General features: G+C 42.4%; 1 protein-coding gene across 2 annotated transcripts in view; it reads left to right on the forward strand.

Moving 5' to 3' along the window:
- Nucleotides 1-3,109: 3,109 nt before the first annotated feature.
- EPHA1 (EPH receptor A1) overlaps nt 3,110-18,234 on the forward strand; it is a 34,788-nt gene continuing 19,663 nt past the window's right edge. The window contains exons 1-2 of one of the 2 annotated variants that reach the window (XM_085592173.1): nt 3,110-3,500; nt 6,630-6,697. In XM_085592173.1, coding sequence (XP_085448299.1) covers nt 3,434-3,500; nt 6,630-6,697 — 135 coding nt within the window. In that variant the 5' untranslated portion in view covers nt 3,110-3,433. The other variant, XM_021549196.3, reaches the window with a different exon arrangement.

Here is an 18,234-nt window from a genome sequence, read left to right on the forward strand (position 1 = left end):
CCTGGAAGACCTATACATCTATGTTACTATGATACCTTACTGAAAGCCAGTTCAGGATGCACAGATTCAAGTTATCAATACCAAAGGGATGCTTTGATAATTAGGGAAGTAATATCAAGTGAGAAACTCCAGAGATTTTTTTCTAGGTTCTGTTTCATTCATCATCTGTGAGGATGTTTAACAGCACAATGGTGAAACTCGTTCTAAAATACGAGAAGCAGCAAACACAGTAAACAATTTGTAAGAATCATATGAGACAGCTCTGTCTGAACTGCAGTTCAAAAGAAGCACGTCCCAACTCAGCCTTGGGAGTGCCCTTTGACTCTCCCAACAGCACATCAAAACAAGGCTTGGTGCACAGCCTTCCTCCTCACTTCCCTCACCACAAGCCCACATAGCTGTAGGAGGAAAGCCCAGGTGTGTGTGTGTGTGGTGATGTTTTCCAGCTGGATACCTAATCACAGTGATACTCAAAACAAGATTCTGGGAAATGAAAGGAAAATTTGTGCCCTGCAATTCAGAAACACGCAGAGGGCCAAGAAAGAGATGATGAGAATCGGCCCAAAGACATGCTGAGAGTAAGCTGAAAAGACACAGTTACCTCCTTAACACCAAAATGCATGCCAGAGATGGGATGCTCACTGAGAAGCCATGAGAGTGAGAGGCTGTGGAGATGTAAATCAGAATCATAGAATATGATTGTAAACAAGACATAAAAAGAATTTTTTAATTAAGTTCTTTCAGTTGTGCCTATTTGTTGTTTGTTTGGGATTTGTTTGTTTTAGTTGTTTGTTGTTCATGTTTTTGTTTGTGTTTTTTTACAGTCAGAGAATTAATTTTGCCCAACAATTTCCAAAGACAAAAACCAAGCTTGTCATGCACAAAGAGAATAACACTGTCAATGAAATACTGAGCATGAAAATGCACGTGTTGTACTCACTCTTCTGGCTACAGCCTCTGTGTATATTCCCTCTTTTTCCCTTTGGATCTGCATTTTGATGCAGAGGACATGGGAAAGCAATCTAGCAGAGCTTTTACAGGTATCAGCAAAGTTCTCCACATTTCCACATTTAGTGTTTTTACTTCTTTGTGCTCCCACTTGTTTACAGATTTTCTTCAGATCCTGATCCTGCTGTAACATTAGACTGTATTTTGTTTCACTATCATTGTACACATTCTGACTGTGAGCTACACTAGGTGATCTCCAATCTGAAAAACTACAAAAGCAATAAATACGATTTCTGACCACCATTATCTGGAAAACCCCAATTGCTGATCCCCATCTCCCAGTGCTACAAGGGGGAGAAAAAGGAAGTAATTTTTTTTAGGCCATGTTCTCCAGTAAGTCCTAGTAAATTGCTTCCTGCCTACTCCTTAGATCAAATGTTCTGAGTATCTGCACACCAGTGAAATGGAGATAGAGCCTCCCAAGGCTCTTCACTCCAGAACTTGTCACTTCTGGGATTTTACAGAGGCAAACTCTGATAGACCTGAGGAACCAAATGTCAGGCCTCAACACTGATTTTTTTTTTTTCTGCCTGAAGAAAGACATGAGCTCCTGGCCTGCCCTAGAGCCTTATCCTCCAGCTGTAAATGGTTCTTCCCCATTTCACATGTATTTAGGCCTTGTCTATGTTATCCCATCACAGACAAGTTAGCTTCGGTCTGTCTGCCCCACTGCTACATCACAGACTAAAGAAGGCACAGAACTGTCCAAATGAAGATGTAAATGGACACATTCCCCCAGCATAAACTCAAGGTATGGGTTGTAGATGAAAAAATCTTACATGACTCCTGCAGTGGGAGTCATTCAATTGTAGGGGAAACATAGGCATAAAAGTTTGAGACTTAGCACTGTGGACTGATAAAGAGAACTTTAGACAGGATTAAACTGTAACAAATTTAAGGTAAACTACTCTGAATGCCATTTACATTTGAATTATTTACACCTATATTTTACTTCATGTGCTACGTAAAATTATAAGCTTAGTATTGTAACCATTTGTTCTGAAATTTCTCTTGCCTTGTTCAGACATTTTGGGATATATCTTGCTTTCTCAAGACATATGGTTTGAGAACCACAGAAATCACTGAAAGATTAGATGCAAGGAGCCTCAGAGAGTCCACAGTTCCAAAAGCTGCTCAGAGCAGGGCTGACTCCAGGGGTGGGTATGTTGTTCATGACTGTGTCCTGGCAAATCTGGAACATCTCCAAGGATGGAGATCCCCCAGCCTCTCTAAGCAACCTGACAAGGTCCTTCCTTTGGGGAGGAGGAGGAAGAGAGCGGGAGGAATGCAGCCATACAGCAAGTATAAGTGTAATAATACCATCTGTATTTTACAGGGAGGGGTGTAATAGCTGTGTATGGGTGGGAGTAACATCCTTGATAAATGCCAGAAGAGACAGAACAAAAGCAAGTTCTTCCATATTTATGTCCCTCGGGAAAAAAAATTAAAAGTCCCATGAAGTCTTCCTACACAGAGAAAGAATCCTTCTAGTTTGCTTCCTCTCCCATGATTTCTTTTTTGCTGAAAAGCAGGCACTGCCCATCAATGCTGAGGAGCACACTAAATGAGAAACAGTAATTCTGCCAGACAAAGTGGTATCGCTGTCACTCTGTGAATGAAACAGGCAGCTGTTCCCGTGTACAGATGGATTTCCTAAACATATTCTGTGAGGACGGCTCAGTGGTTTTGGCCCCATTATCATAGATCACAGAATCGCAGAATCGCAGAATCGCAGAATCGCAGAATCGCAGAATCGCAGAATTGCAGAATCACAGAATCACAGAAACACAGAATCATAGAATCACAGAATCACAGAATGGTTTGGCTTGGAAGAGACCTGGAAGATCACCTATTTCCAACTGCCCTGCCATGGGGGCTGGAACTAGACCTTCCACTAGACCAGATTGCTGCTGGGCCCCATCCAACCTGGCCTTGAACACCGCCAGGGATGGAATATCAACATCCTCCCTGGGCGACCTGTTCCAGTACTTCACCACCCCTAAGAATTTCTTCCTAAAATTTCATTTTGAAGCCCTTGCCGGGGCCGGCGGGACCGGGAAGGATGGCGAGGGCTGCCCAGGAGGTGGCAACCGGGAGCCTCTTAAGGGAGTGGAGCAAAGGTGGAGGGAGGCTCCCAGGAAAGAGGTAGCTGCCTTTAAGGTGGGTTTATTTGCCTGCCAGATGGGAAGTCTGTGACCAGCCCCTTAGAACAGGTAAAGGCAGTAAGGCTTCTCCACCCACTCGCCTTGATCTTTCATCACCACCGTGGGCCAGGCTTGTGCAACGTGCGCGCCGCGCTCGGGAGGCTGCGGGAGAGGCCCATGCGCTGCCCGCAGCAGCCCGGGCACCGAGGCCGGAGCCGGCGGGGGCTGCGAGCCGGGCCCCCTCTCCGGCCAGCCTGGGGCTGAGCCCCTGCAGCGGCGGGATGGAGCTCTCCCTCGGGCTCCTTCTCCTCTGGGCTCTCCTTCCTCCCGAGGCGCACGGCAAAGAAGGTAAGCGTGGGACCCGCCGCCGGTCCCTCTGCCTGGAGGGCTGGGCTGGGGCGCGCAGCGAGAGCGACCTCGCGGAGGGGCAGGGACGGGACCTGGCCCACGCCTCTGGGGCTCCAGGGACACCCCCGAGCGACTGGGGGGTCAGGGAAGGGCAGCCGGGTGGGGGGACCACGGCCTGGCAAATCCCATCCGAATCTCGGTGGCTCAGCGAGCGAGCCCAGGTGTGTTCTCGCCCTTCTTCACCTCCTCCTAGCTGAAGCACAAATGTCTCGGCATATCCAGTGATCTAAGAGAATTCTGCCCCCGTTTCCCTCAAACATGGGCCTTGCAGATAACAAGTTTAAACACAAACTCAGAAAGTTTCTCCCCTCCTCTGGCAACACCCCCGCAGTTTCCTCAGGAAGCCCTCCTAGGAGTTAACCCTTGTGAGCAAGCGGACAGTCATTTTATCGGAATCTTTTACCTACCCTTCTCCTGGAAGACGGAGCTGGGCTTTAAGATTTCTTCTTCCACCTCTTTAGTCTTCTATTTTTCCCTTCCCTGTACCACTTACTCACTTTTATTAGATGTAGTGATATTTTTCTTCCATCTTGGTAGTTACACAGTGGTTATGAAACATGGGAGAATGGTAATTTTTAACAGAGAGGTGAGGGAAGTATAAATCTCTGCTCTGTTTCCTATCTCCTCCTGCAGTCAATTCCTGCTAGGGACTTCTGTTTTGTACAGCAAGAGGTGCTGGGGCTTTTCCATCCCAAGGACAGTCCTCCTTCGCTTCTCCAGGCTTTCGACTGAGAGGACTTTGTCATAACTGGCAGTTCAGCCATAGGCTCAGCTCTGATTCTGCGAGTGCTCAGTGATCTTTTAAGGCGTCCTTGACAAGCACATTTCCACTAAGGATCCAGCTACGTGGTGGATGCAGCTGGCAGATGTAGTGGAGAAGGCCAGCCTGGGTGAGAAGTAATACCGGGTGGCACCACACTGGCTTCGGTCTCCAGAAGTGTGTGACCAGTAGTTGGCAGCAAGAGTCAGGGACCTGTCTGCCCGCTTCTCCCCTATCTCGGCCATCTCATTTGGGCTGTGTCTGTGATCCACTCTTCCTTAACTTGTCTATCAGGGAAGCAGCTCATTTTCCAGGCGTCTTCTCTTATCTGAAGCCTTTATTCTTTTTGGGGACACATCCTCCCCTGTGGCTGGACAGCCACGTGAGATTCCTAGCAGCAAAGTTGTGGACCAGAGAGTTAGTAGTCCCTGAGCACTTTATTCCTCTGCTTCAGTGGTTTTACTGACTTAATCATCCTTTCCGTGGAGAATCCCCGTCGTGGGATTCACTTTGAGAAGTACTTCTTGGCAATGGGCTTTGTGCCTCCAGTGGGCACCCAGCAGCTGAAGGAGCTGCCATTGCTGGCAGTGCAGAGCATGGCACAAAGGCTCTGCCAGGTTCCAGGTCCTGGCCACTTCCAAGTTTCTTTCCCATTGCTCTGCTAGAGCTTGCAATGCAGCCTCTCTCACTTCCACATTGCTGCTTTGGTCCTGAAGAGGATGGGATGGCATAGATATTATCTCGGTGATAGTTCTGGCAGGACAGGCTACCTCACCCTCTGAGCTTTTGGAGCTAACCACAAGAGAATATTATCTCAAATAAAGAGATTGAGAGTAGAGGGGAAGTGAATGGGGAACCTTGTCTGGACAAGGAGTCTGTGGCTAGGAAGGTTTTGCCATATGACCATACAGTGAGCACTTTGAACTTGCAAAACCTGGATTCCTGCTTTTTCATTCTCCCAATCCTGAAAGGGTGTTTCAGAGGTGAGAACAGCAGCGCAATCCCTCTTATCTCTGATTCTGGGCCCACAGCCTGCTTCCTCATTCCACAGGATTCTTGCTGATCTGCACTTTACACTATTACTTATAGTTGGCAGGGAGTATTTGTAAAACAGTCAGATGAGGGGGAGGAAACCTAGTTATTTAAATGCCATTTAAAAATCTCCCACTCCTACCTTTCACCCCCAGATTCTTTTCTGAGGTGTTCAGAAACGACCCCTCTGAATACACCCACAGAAATCTGAAAGGGAATCCAAAGAATTTTTCCTGTTTCCTATGTTCCCATGCTGGGACTTCGATAGGTGCACAGAAACCAGAAGTCTGTTCTGGCACTGCCAGCAGACCCAAAGGCAGGCATGGAGCTGCACATCCCACAGTGTGTCTTATTCCAACTCCTCTGCTTTCTCAATGTTTGCCTACAAAGTGACACATTTTTTAACGTGTCTTCAGATCAAGACTTTAGGCCAAACTGTGATCGCATTTTCAAATTCCTTTGAGGGCTAAAAATGAACATATCAATGATTTTCTCCTTTGTCACAGGACTCCAGGAGCAAGGCTTAAAGCAGCCGTGCAATTCTGCAGGAGGTGGCCATGCTATGGCCGGAGTCATTGCTCTCTCTTGATGTCCCGGCCAAAAAAGTCGGAAGGTTGGGAGAGGGTTAAACGATTTCTAGGCCATAGTCAGCTGGTGGACAGTCAGAGTTAGAAGTAGGGGGCTCATCAATTTGCACAACTGATGCATCTCCTGGCTTTTGGGTACCGTGACAATGGAAAGTCCCTTCTACAACTTCACACCGCCTCTGTACTTTCCCACTGTGTTTCAAGTACTGAATAGTTCCTCCAGGCGACACTGATTGATCTTTTGTGTTGGTAATTTATTTGATTGCCTTCCTCTTCAGCCCTTTAGTTTGCTGCCTTCCTATTTAAAGGAAAGATATGTTCAGCTGCTAATGCCGGGTACCCATTTGAATAGGCTTCAGCCTCCTTCTTCCTTTTTGGGACAGTTTTAGGAAGCGATAAAATTTGTCAGGGTTGTGGTTTTTGGATGTGTATAGCAGAGGGTCTCATATATTAGTAAAAACTTTTAACTCTTAACTAACTGCCCTGTCTTGTATATTTCCGTCCCTCTTCTAGTCATGCTTTTTGAAACGTGAAAGATTTCAAAGGATGGTGGGGGGGGGTGTGTGGGGGGGGAGGTTGAGAAAGGAAATGCAGGCTTTACCTTCTTTGACAAAAGAAGAATAAAACCATTCCGTGGGCCAAATGAGTTGGGTCACCCATTTATTTTTTCCCCTCTCTTCTGGTTTTCAGTGGATCTACTTGACACAAGCACTGCACAGGGTGAACTGGGCTGGCTTCCAGACCCTCCGGAAGTAGGGGTGAGTACCCACATTCAAGGAAGGGGAACCACTGGCAGTACTAAAAGATGGAAAACTATAATCCATGTTGAAATTTCACCCTACCTCTGGAAACTGAGCTTCTGAGGCTCCACACCCTCCTGGACATTTTAGGCTTTATAAGTCTCTCTCCCTTCACCTCTGCAGCCTCACCCCTAGCCAGCTTTTTAAGGACTGATGCCTACTGACTTCCAGTATGAGTAAACATATCCTTGAAATACACTGTTCCCATGAAGTAACAAAGCAATGATGAAAAATGAAAAAATCAAATCATCCCCAAGTTTTTAATTCTGTCATGCTGCACATAAATCTCATGTCTTCTTTTTCCCCCCAGGAAAATAGGCAAAGCAAAAGTAATTCTATCTCAGTCTCTCAAGTAATTAGGAACATCTTATAGTTTTTTTAATTCAGCAGTTGACTGAAAAAATAACTGTTAATTCATGGGGCAGCAATCTGCCTGTGTGGGTGGGCTGCAAGATTCTCGGACTTTACACCAAGCTGTGGTGTTTGGTCCACACAGCTGACAATGAGAGAGGAATTTCCATGTGTTTGTGTTTTGTGACTGTAAAATTAAATTGATGGAAGTGCTTCAAAATGTACTTCTGAAACCACTGCAACAATGGACCCCAAAAGACAGCTGAACTCTCAGTTATTTTTGTGCAAGTACACCTATTTCGTATGAAGCATAGCTGAGCAGTCCCTCTGGAGTCACAACCTACATCAGGGAATTTAGGGACTCTGCTGTGGTAGTTAGCACCTACGTTAATACGCAGTTTCAGTTCCTCATCCATGGTATTTGTAGCAAGCCCCAAGCTTTCCAATGGAGAGTCTTCACCCTTCCTGCCCTAAAGTAGACCTAAGCAGAGCCTGTTCCTAACTAATTTCCGTAACTTTCCTCTGTAATGTGCTGTGGCTGGTTTAAATCCACCTCAGCCTCCTCCTCCTCCCCAGTAGCATTGCAGGGTGAAGGAGAGCCAGACAGTGAGGTTCTCCTGTGCTGGCATAACTGCATTTGTTTCATTAGTAAAGCTGTTTTGGTTATTATTAGTAGTATTATTATACCCTGCTCAAAACAGGTGCCCTAGTGAGACATACATGTAGATCATGTTTTGCCCATTGTTCCCTTTGTTGTCTCATCAACTCTCTGTGTGGTAATTTTACCCCAATTCTAGGCTCCAGGCATGTTCAGGATGGAGTTTGCCTCTTGAAAAGATTGAGGAAAACAACTGAAAAGTGTGTTCTAAAACCAAAATCTGATAGAAAGAAAATAAAACCTTTATTACAGAACATCTCAGTGTTGCACAGTAGGTTCAGAGCGGTGTCAGGAGTTGGCAAATCATTCTGCTTGCGCTACATTTGCTTTTTAAAATATGTATATTCACAATATAATTGTAACTGAGAATTGTTGAAAATTATGGGGAACGTGGTCTGAGAGAAATCAAAACTAACAGATCAGGATATGGATGACTGAAAACAACAGAGGATGAAGAATAGATTCATTGACTTCTCATGAACAAGTCTTTTGAGGAGATTTGTCTAATTACATCATTTCCCAAAAACTGTTAGGTGGAAATCTGACAAACTGCCACAAGCAAAAAGGGAACAATGGCTGATTCTCTTGTAATCAGAACTTTGAACAGGTGTTTCTGAAACCATTCCTTCAAAATGAAGAATTATGTATGTTCAAAAAAGAACGGAAATTAATTCAGACCATTTTTTGACAAAAAAGAGCCAAGATTAGTACTGAATAATCTGACTAGGTTGATTAGTAACAGGCTGGAAGTGTCTGAGCTGTATTGCACACAGAGCTGAAGGGTGTACTTCATGTAATGCTGCTACTTGTACCTAACCTCAGATGCCGGAGATCTCCCATCAGTGAGCTGGATTTGTGTCAATATACTTATCGCACAGAGGAGGAATTTGCTGTGGGGAATTTTCACGCTTTATATGGACAAGGCCCCCGAGGCATAGCCCAGAAGAGGCTGGCTAAGTCTGTGGAGGCAGAACTACACCTTTGTTTTCTCCTCACTTGTAGCCAATGACAGAGGATGAAGTGGCTTGCCAGGTGTGGTTGTTTCATGGTCAGACCATGGCTGTATCCAGGGCAGACAATGCTCCCATTAACACAGGGGCTCAGCCTGAGAACACCACTCAGTTTTGGACTGCACTTCCGTAGTTCAGAACTTCTGCACCACATTAGCCAGCATCTTGCCTAAGCTTAAGGGTAGTCTTTGAGTGAAAGCCTCTGTACTTTTACTTAAAGTGTCTGTAGAGTTTTGTTTGTTAAAAGGTTTGTGCTAGCTTGCTTTGTAGTAGCTATTTAGAAAGGGTTTCATTCACTTTAGGCTATTATTGGAAACTAGGCTTTTAAAGAGGCAGACTGTAGTTCCTACAATCCCCTTTTATCTCCCTTACCACCCACCACCCTCCACTAACATATTACTTGATAATTCTTCTTTGGCTTTGAAGTTTTGCCACAGCAACACCAGGTGGGCATAGAGAGATGTGTTACAGTTGTAGTGGTAGATTTCCACCTTTTAACATATATCAGAGAGCCAATGATGGCCACTTTGAAGGTGTCAAGAGTACAGAATTAGCTTGCTCTCACATTTCTTTAAGATTCCCCACGCTACACAAACAGCCTAGCTACCTGAACTGGTTTCAGATAGCACTGAAACTGTTCAAAAAGAACCTTTCAAATCCAATCATGAACAAATTCACTTATCAGGCATAGTGGCACTGCTTCTTGGCCGTTTGTAAAATGACATTATAAAAAGTTATTAATCACTAATTTGCTTTCAAATATAATTTCATCAGCTGTGAACAGATTGTGATGAGGAATTATGCCTTCCTCTTGCATTTTGCTTTTAATAGACAAGGTTCTAAGCCACCCCAGCCTGGCTTTGAAGTCAGCCTTGTTCTGAGCAAGGGGTTGGAGCAGAGAACCAAAGGTCCTTTCCCACCTAAATTTTCATGTTTGTGTGATAATTTAGAATTGTTTGTTCATTAGAATTCTGAGCTTGAATTTTTAGCCCAGGCACAAAAGGTCCTCATGATTTCATGTTTTGATTTTTTTTTCATGATTTTATGTAATATCTATTCCTATAGATTTTCTGTATCAGTTTATGTAGGCCTACAATACAACATACTGAGCAATCTAATATTTGTCTTTAATGCTGTGATTATCTCACTCCCAACTTGTGGGCCTATCTTGAAATTTTCCTTTTATCCACAATTTCCAATTTTTGTATATGTGAATAGTATTTGCATAATCCAGTCATACTCCCATGAGTACATGTGCTTACTTAAGTTCCAAGACATTTCTGCTGGAGAATGCTGCACTGGGCTTCTCAGTATGACTTTTTCTCTATATATTGTTGAATGAATTATAAATTAAATACACTGCATTTTTTTTAGCTGCTACATTTTCTTGGGAGATATGCTTTCACCAGTTCTACAATTGTCTTTGCTTGTAAAAGGGTCCTTTTTCATGGTGGCTTCGTTTTTATATTGGATGTATGTTATTTCAGGAATCACATGAACTCTACTGCTGCCAAAATGTGCCATATTTATTACATATTATAAGTTTGGCAAGGCTTAGTTTTCAGCTGGCAGCTACTTTGTGGAGCTTATTTTTCCCAACTTATATTCCTGCTTGGATCATAGCATTATTAAAGCTTCCCAATGACTTTCTTAGTCTCCTTTTCAGGCTCCTATTGTTCTCAGTCTTATTCACAGTGAGGAGGAGGACATAGTTATTTTCCTGCCTATTCCAACCCTTGCTTGCTTCCACACATATTTCAAAGCGTTGCCATCAGTTTCAAGGTTTCTACCAGTTTCCCAGTGTGCACGGCACTTGATCTGCTCAGCTTTTCCGAAGTCTGCTTTCAAACAAGACTAAGGATGGGCACTTAATGCCAGTGGCCTAACTGGCACTAGTATCCCAAAGGCTATCAATGAATAGCCACTAATTACAACTATTGTGGCTCTAGAATCACTTGAAAACTTTGGAAATTATGTGATTCTTGTTCAGGAACAAGAGTTCAGAGTTCTGCACCTCATGTTCCATGGAAAATTTAATTATGACCACAGCAACTGCTCAAGCTATGTGAATACAATTTGATTAAGCAAAAAAAAATCAGATGTCTTTTTTTTTTTTTTTTTTTTTTCACGCTGCTGTTGTCCTATTAAAGTCCAGGCATAGTTCAAACTCTACGTTGATAAATTTTTAGGTAATAGACTAGATCAAATACCTGTGACCTTGTCAGCAACATCTATATCACTGACCACACCATAACATTTGCATGCCTTCAGGTTCTAGAAAGGTGAGGTTGTGTTCCACCAGACTCAGCGGTCCCAGATTTCAGTATCAGCTGCTGGCTGGTTTCTGTTCCACCACTTCTTGGTCAGACAGATAGTCCTGGTCACAAAAGAAATACTGCTATGGGGCACACAGCCTTCAACCTGCAAGCAATTCCAGCACAGCACTCCTATCTCGTTAAACCTGGGCAGTTCACTGAGTCAGACTTAATGATCACTTAGTCAGACTCAATGATCTTTTACTCAGATAGTCTTACTTGGAAGAGTCTCAGCCAGTCAGCTTTTTGTAGCACCCAAAGGTGGTGTGAAAAACAGCCATCAGAAGAGCTGCTCTGTGCACCTCTTCCCACAACTGTTGTTCATGCATATCCTTTAGGAGCTAACTCAGAGGAGTGCCATCACCTCTGAAGCTGGAGTAGAGTAGCAGTGTACACCTCAGTGCTCTCCTTTAAGTATCAGGCATAGGGGATTAACTCCCCCGAGTGAACAGTATCTACACAGAAATAAAGGAAATATGCCTAGTAAAGTCAACAACTACCTGGAAATGAGAACAGCTCTGGCTTCAAGGCTGTATCCTGACATGACCTGCTGCTGTTGATCTGTGGACTGGTGGAGAGATATTTGTTAATGATATCCTGTTAATTGAAAATTAATTATTTTGTGTCAATTTGGCAGAGAAGGAAAAAAAAAAATGTTATGCATATCCAGATATACTTTACTCAGAAGTGGAAGAAGGGGGAATACAAACGAGTGAGATGAGAACGAGTGAAGTGTAAATTAATAGCTGTAGGCAAGGCCAGATTGCATGAGCCACCAACTAGGCAGCCTAAGATGGAATCACTGCCAGAGACCCAAGTAACAATCTTGGCCAGTGCACTCTGTTGTGACCTGAAGGGCAGAAAAGAGCACATTGTGAGCTGAAGATGCTGTACAGCCATGACATTCGTCACCACGGCTGCTCGGGCTCTGGGGTGGTGACAGCCCTGTTGCCTGGCAGCTTCAGAAAACTGCTTCACTCTTTTATAGCTGTTGAATGAGTGGACAAGGTTCACTGAACTTTCTCGTGTCAACACAAAAGCAGCACAAGTCAGCTGGAGCTTGGAGATTAACCTGCCTGTAGCATGGTCCTCCAAGAAGACTAACAGGCTATTTAAAATAATAATAATATTAAAATTCAACAAACCAAACAAACAGAAAACCCAAACAAAACAACTTCTATTATAATACCAACTAAAATACTGGTGAGTTTGCAGGCAAGCAATTAGAAAGAAAAGGCTTTACATCTTTTGTTGCCTGCTGTGTCCTTGAAGGATGAACCTGTGCTTTGAATTGTGATTCTCACTATCTCAGAGGCAGATCTGCAGAAAAATATTCCCATTATTTATTTCTCAAAAGGTTATTTCCATTGTTTCCTAGGCCTAGTCTCTGGCTTCTCTTTGCTTGACCTGAATATTGCTAGCTCCTCATATGATTTCAGGCTGCCATCTCCTGCAGTTTCTTTTCTCCAGGCAGGTTTGATCATCATCAAGGCATAATTACCCCATCCCTGTGTGGGATTCCACCTGATCCATCTTTAAAGGCATTTATACCAACAGAGCAAGTATTGCCCATCACCATCAGACTAATTTCCAGCTTCTCTGTAAACACTAGAAGTACAATTGACACACCATACAAAACCACAGCTCACAATATAAAGTCCTTTACCTTGAAGAAATGAAAAAAGTCACTTCAATTTACAATGGATCCTATGCAATGTAATGCAAAAATAACATGAGAGCTAATGTTTGCTTTATTGGTAATGTGGCTTTAGCTATGAATTCTGAACTCTTAAGATACACAATTTGATTTTTTACTCCTATCCTTTTTGTAGTTATTGGTACTGTTAGTGAGCATTAGTAAAACAAGTGTTCCAAACCAGCTAGGTGTAATGTTGGACTAGAGTATCATTATCACTCATCTAGCACCATCTGTTATGACCAGAACTGTTTTCATGCAAGACCTTAATGTGGTCAGGCAGTTCAGAGAATAAGCAGACAGCAGAACCTGGGTTTGATAAACAGGTTCTGTAATCAATGCACTGGTGCTCATGTCCCACATGAACACCTTATCTTCCAATAAGAGCATGAGTACCAGTTAAATTGAAAGGACATGGACAGGATGGAGACCTATGTGCTAGTGCCCTAAAGAACTAGTAATTACATAATAGAGTTGCTCCTCCCTGAAAATAACCAATGGATCATTGTGGGGAAAAAATCTATCATCCCACCCATAAAGATACTGTAGATAAGTAAACATCTCTTCTGTGTTCAGTTGTGTCAAAGGCTCCATGATGATGTGATGAAATTAAAATTGCCTGACCATAGCCAAATGATCAAAGAAATAAGAGCAGCCTCAGCTGTTCTCAGATTTAAAGTTACAGGACTCGTGGAGTGTCTAGATGTCACCATGCTTCTTTCATCATCGTCATCTAAATTGTCTCCCGTACCAGCAAAAGAACTTCAAAGAGTATTGAGAAACTTTCAGTAAAGGGTCATAGAAGCTTCAATTCTAGAATACATCACTGTGGTGATGCTATTTTTGGTTGGCTGGTCCAGCTTGCCTCCTGACAAATTTTTGTCAGATGTATTTCAACTGCAGAGAAGCTCTTCACTGTATTGAAACAGGTGCCAGCAAGGTGCCTCTCTTGTCACCGGCTTTCCTCTGAGGAAATGACACTATGATTGTAGCACAGCTGTAATTACCTTCAATGCTGAATCTGTTCCAGGAATGCTTTTTGGTCATGGCAGCATGCAAATGCTATACTATACAAAAGACAAGACACTCCACAGGCAAGACTGCAACCAGGAAAAGGGGATAAAAACTGTTCAGTGGCATATATTTTCCTAAGTGGTTTCAGGCTTGGCACACAATTGATGTATCATTACTGAAAAAGGTTGCTGTTTTGGGGCCTTGCAATTTTTCTTCAGGAAGAGATTTAACGGCTTCTCAATTATGTTGAAAATTAAATGAGATTGAGACACACTTGCTATGCACAGGTACACTGTAGCTAGCTTTACTAACTTAGCTGGTCTTTTCGTCTTAGTGAAATTTTCTAACCCAAAGTTAAACAAGTCATTGGATTTCAGCATATGAACCCTTTGACTTTTCCAGTAGGAATTCTTATTAACTTTTCCAGTGGAGACATGCATCTTAGTTTAGTAACTTTAAGCCTACTGGCTAGGCTTGCCTAACTTTTGCTTCTGTAAGTCTCTTTAAAGTATCACTGTGCCTTTCCTTGGGGGTCTGCAGACCAAAGATTGGAAGTCATTGTGCTGAGATAATGTGAAAATAAATGAGATAGAGGTCACAGCAGGCAGGCAGGACCTTTTTTGAAAGGAGCCAGGGCAAGTCTCTGGCAAGCTGGAGATAGACAATATTCTTACTGCGAGTCACAAGTACTTCTGACTCCAGTCTCAGCCTACAATTTGCAATACTGTCACAGTCTGCTGCCTCTGTCATTGGTAGCCTAACTCTCCATTAGCAGGGATGAAATTTGTATTTTTCAACACTAAAAGCTTGTTTCCTTCCCTTTTTTTTCCCTACTAAAAAAAGCTAAAACCAAAAGAGACCACTTCATTGATGCCTGCAAAGCCTGAGACAGCGGCTCCAAGGTGTGCAAACTCTCTGTTATACCTGATGGTAGATGCTAGGAAGAGTAGCCCACAGATGGATGAAAGAATCCCATCTTGTCTTAGATAGGATCCTTGACACAAACCTAATTAGAGAAGACTTATTATACAGAAAAAGCAGAGTAAGCCTTCCATAGGCTCCAGAGCTTCAAACGTTTCAGAGTCAATAAAGGCAGATATTAAAAGGCACATACCTTATCTTATCTTTGGATTTTTACTCACATGGCAGACCAAACCAATAATGTTTACTACAAATATATATTGGTGACCTTCCAGGTTGTCATTGAAGTAATTCTGAATGGCCTTTATAAAGACAGCTTTCTTTATATGGAATCAAACCAATATGAGGAAAGTTGCTTTCCTTTTTTCCTTTTTTCTGAACTTGCAGTGTTTTGAGGTTATTGACACAGTACCTTTGCTTTGAGGTTGTTTTTCACTTGACTCTAATTGCTGTGCTGTAATAATTTTGCTCTGCATTACACCACCACACCAAGATTTTCAAGAACAAACCTCTGGAACTAGGTGCCTCTGTTAGTACATGGGTTTCTGAGAAGCACAAAAAACGCGTTTGTTCTCAAATTCAATGGCTACATACTTAGACTTTTTAGGAAGCCAAGCTACAAACCTATGGCACTTTCCTGAATGCACTGGCATTTGTTTTCTTAGCAACTTTTAACGAATTCTAAAAGATTTTAACAGTTTGAAGACTAGTTTAAGGACAGTTTAGACTCTAACTTAAAAAAATAAGATACTTTAAAAGGCATTTTAAAGAATAACATGCAAAGACTTTAAGAACTCTTTAGCTTGCTTTGAGCAGTGAATTGTACTAAATTATAATGTTCCTTTCCATCCTAAATCTTTCAATGATTCTGAATCTCATGAGAAAGTTTTCTCTCACATTAAAAAACCACAAATTCACTCACTGCTAAAATAAGGAAGTCTGACTAACACTGTTCTCCACTTCTAGAAGAATGTTACCTGTTCTATGGCCAACTGGAGAAAGGCAACAGTGTCTGGAATGAAGTGGGTAAAAAGTTATATTATCAAAGCAGGTTGATTCAATGTCATTGGCAGACAAACTGCAGAGTCAAGTAATTAATATTGATTGAGCCAGACTTTACCACACATGTTTATTAAGAACATTACATTAAAAATCAGAGGCATACATTTTGATTTTGCAGCAAATTCTTTGAGGATGGGAGACAGTTGCCTGGCAACTTCTGGTCTCATCACCCTTTCATTAAATGTTGTATGTAACAGTTTTCCTCTACTACTTTGAATTTAAAAGCTTCACTGAATAATGAAAAGAAGTCAGAAGCATATTTAACAATAGTTCTGTATTGTTAGCATAAATAATATCCTCATTTTACTTCCTTTACCCATCAGCAGTAGAGTCTAGAAAAAACATGTCTGGCTCCCTTGTTATTTCTTTGCACCACACTGCATATGAAACTGTGCAATTGTCAGTGCCAAGCATCTTTGCCCTGAAGAACTGAGTCTGGAAGAAGCTGGGCTGAGATGAGCTAAGAAATACAGGAGTTAGCAGTTGGATTTTTTACCAGCAGTATAGTTTAAAGGAATTTTTTGTTGTTGTTGCAAGAGTTGCCACCACTAAAAAGGATACTTTGGTCCTGTATCATATAAGTTTTGAGAATGTATTTTCTAGATGGGCACCACAGCAGCTCATGTCTTTCAGTGAGACATGCAAAAACCACTTTCTGGTGACACTTGTGGTACTGCCTTGGGATAAACTGCTAATGGTAAGTTGTCTCTCAGCCTCCAAATGTAATTATGCTTTTCCCAGGCAGACGTGCATTGAAAAATGCTTCTAAAAGCCAGTCCTAACACTGGCAGTGTATGAAAGCCAGTTTGCTCTTATTCTCCTTCCTAACATTTTTTCTTCTACTTCAGTCTACTTCAGGATGCATTGTAAATTCAGTTCTGTAACATTTTCCAGAAGGTTTTCAGTTAAAGACTGCAAGAGGTCATTAAGTGATTGTCACTTCTGCTTGATCAAGAGATTGATCCATCAGTCTCTTTCTTTGTTTTGCTATCATAAATCCTTTGAACTTCAGTGTGTGAAATAAGTGTAAATCCTGTGTACTGCAGGTCTATGCCAGCTGGATCAAATTAAGAGGGTGGGGTAACACTGGGGATTAATTATGTGGAGAAAAAAGGGAACAAGAAGGGACACATAGATACCATCCCCAGAACTTCTTGGGAGGAGATTGCTAGTATGTGCTTAGGTAAAAGGCTGAAATCATGCAGAGAGGAGCTTGTTCTATCAGCAGGATTTACTGGTTTGGAGAAGGCTCTCCAATACTTTTCAGAGTGGGGCTGTGTAGGAGGTATGCTCTCAGTCATGGCATAAAAGCAGAGCCTCTTTGGCACTCTGTGGGTCCATCTCTTGTATTCCTCTAGCAGCGTGACCTGGTGTGTGTGTGGAGACAAGCTGCTGTGCTGTGAGCACAGGAGGTGGTGGTGCTGAAGAAATGTGTGAATCTCATGCTCAGCCCATGAGATTTGACAAGTCTGGAGTAACACAGAGACTGAGGCCTTGTTTAAATTGCATCTTAACCTGGGGTGTGATTTAAAACCAAGATGCTTAAACTTGTGCCAGTACTTATGTGGGCACTTGTTTCAATTTAACCTGATTAAACATTTAAAGCATAATGAGAAAGGCAGTCTTAGCACTGAGGGGAAAAGGATGTAAGTTGTTTTCCCTGTGGACAAAACCTTGCTTTCCAAATTTTTGGTTCTCTTATGTGAATTACTCAAAAGAGAATGCTTTTTGCATTTTATATCTGACCTGTCGTAAGGAAAGAAAAACAAGAGCCACCTAAAATTTGGAAAAAACATGTTAAAATCAGTATCAACTTTATTAGATTAATGCAAATAGTATTAGTAAGGTCATATAACCAGCTGGGCCCATGCCCTCCTCTCGGCTATTATTTGCCTGGGGAAGATGCAGAACCTAAATGCAATGAAGTCAGGAAAATCAACTGAGTTTTAATAGTTAAATTAGGTTTTGCAAAATATCCCACTTAAAGAAGCATGAACTCCAAGTTAATGAGAGCTTGCTCTAGAATAGTCCTTCTGCAATTTACCTTTCCATTATGCCAGGCCATCTTTTCTCTTACTCCCAAACACTGTGCATTATTTCTAGGGGCAGATAGTCATCCTGATCTGATGGGTCCTACTGTACACCTGAATGTAAACTGTAGCAGAGAGAAGTGGCCAATACATGGGAATAGTGGGTTTCTTCTCAATCTCCAAGGTAAGGCAGTGCATGGAAGAGGTAAATTGGAACCAAGGTAGGATGAAGGAGATGTACAAAGGTCTATGTAAGTCAGATACTAATTGCAGGATCCTCTTTGCTCCCTATGTACAGAGTTTAGGCAGTCATGGAGCTCTTTTGCTGAGTGTAAGAGACTTTTCAGCTGGTGAGACTTTGAGCCCTGAACTCTGTCTAAGAATTGATTTTTAGGCAAGATTTTGTCATATTTGAAGTGAAGCTTATTTCTCACGCAT

This window comes from Lonchura striata, chromosome 1 (genome assembly GCF_050655825.1).
Source record: "Lonchura striata isolate lonStrDom1 chromosome 1, ASM5065582v1, whole genome shotgun sequence".
NCBI lineage: Eukaryota > Metazoa > Chordata > Aves > Passeriformes > Estrildidae > Lonchura > Lonchura striata.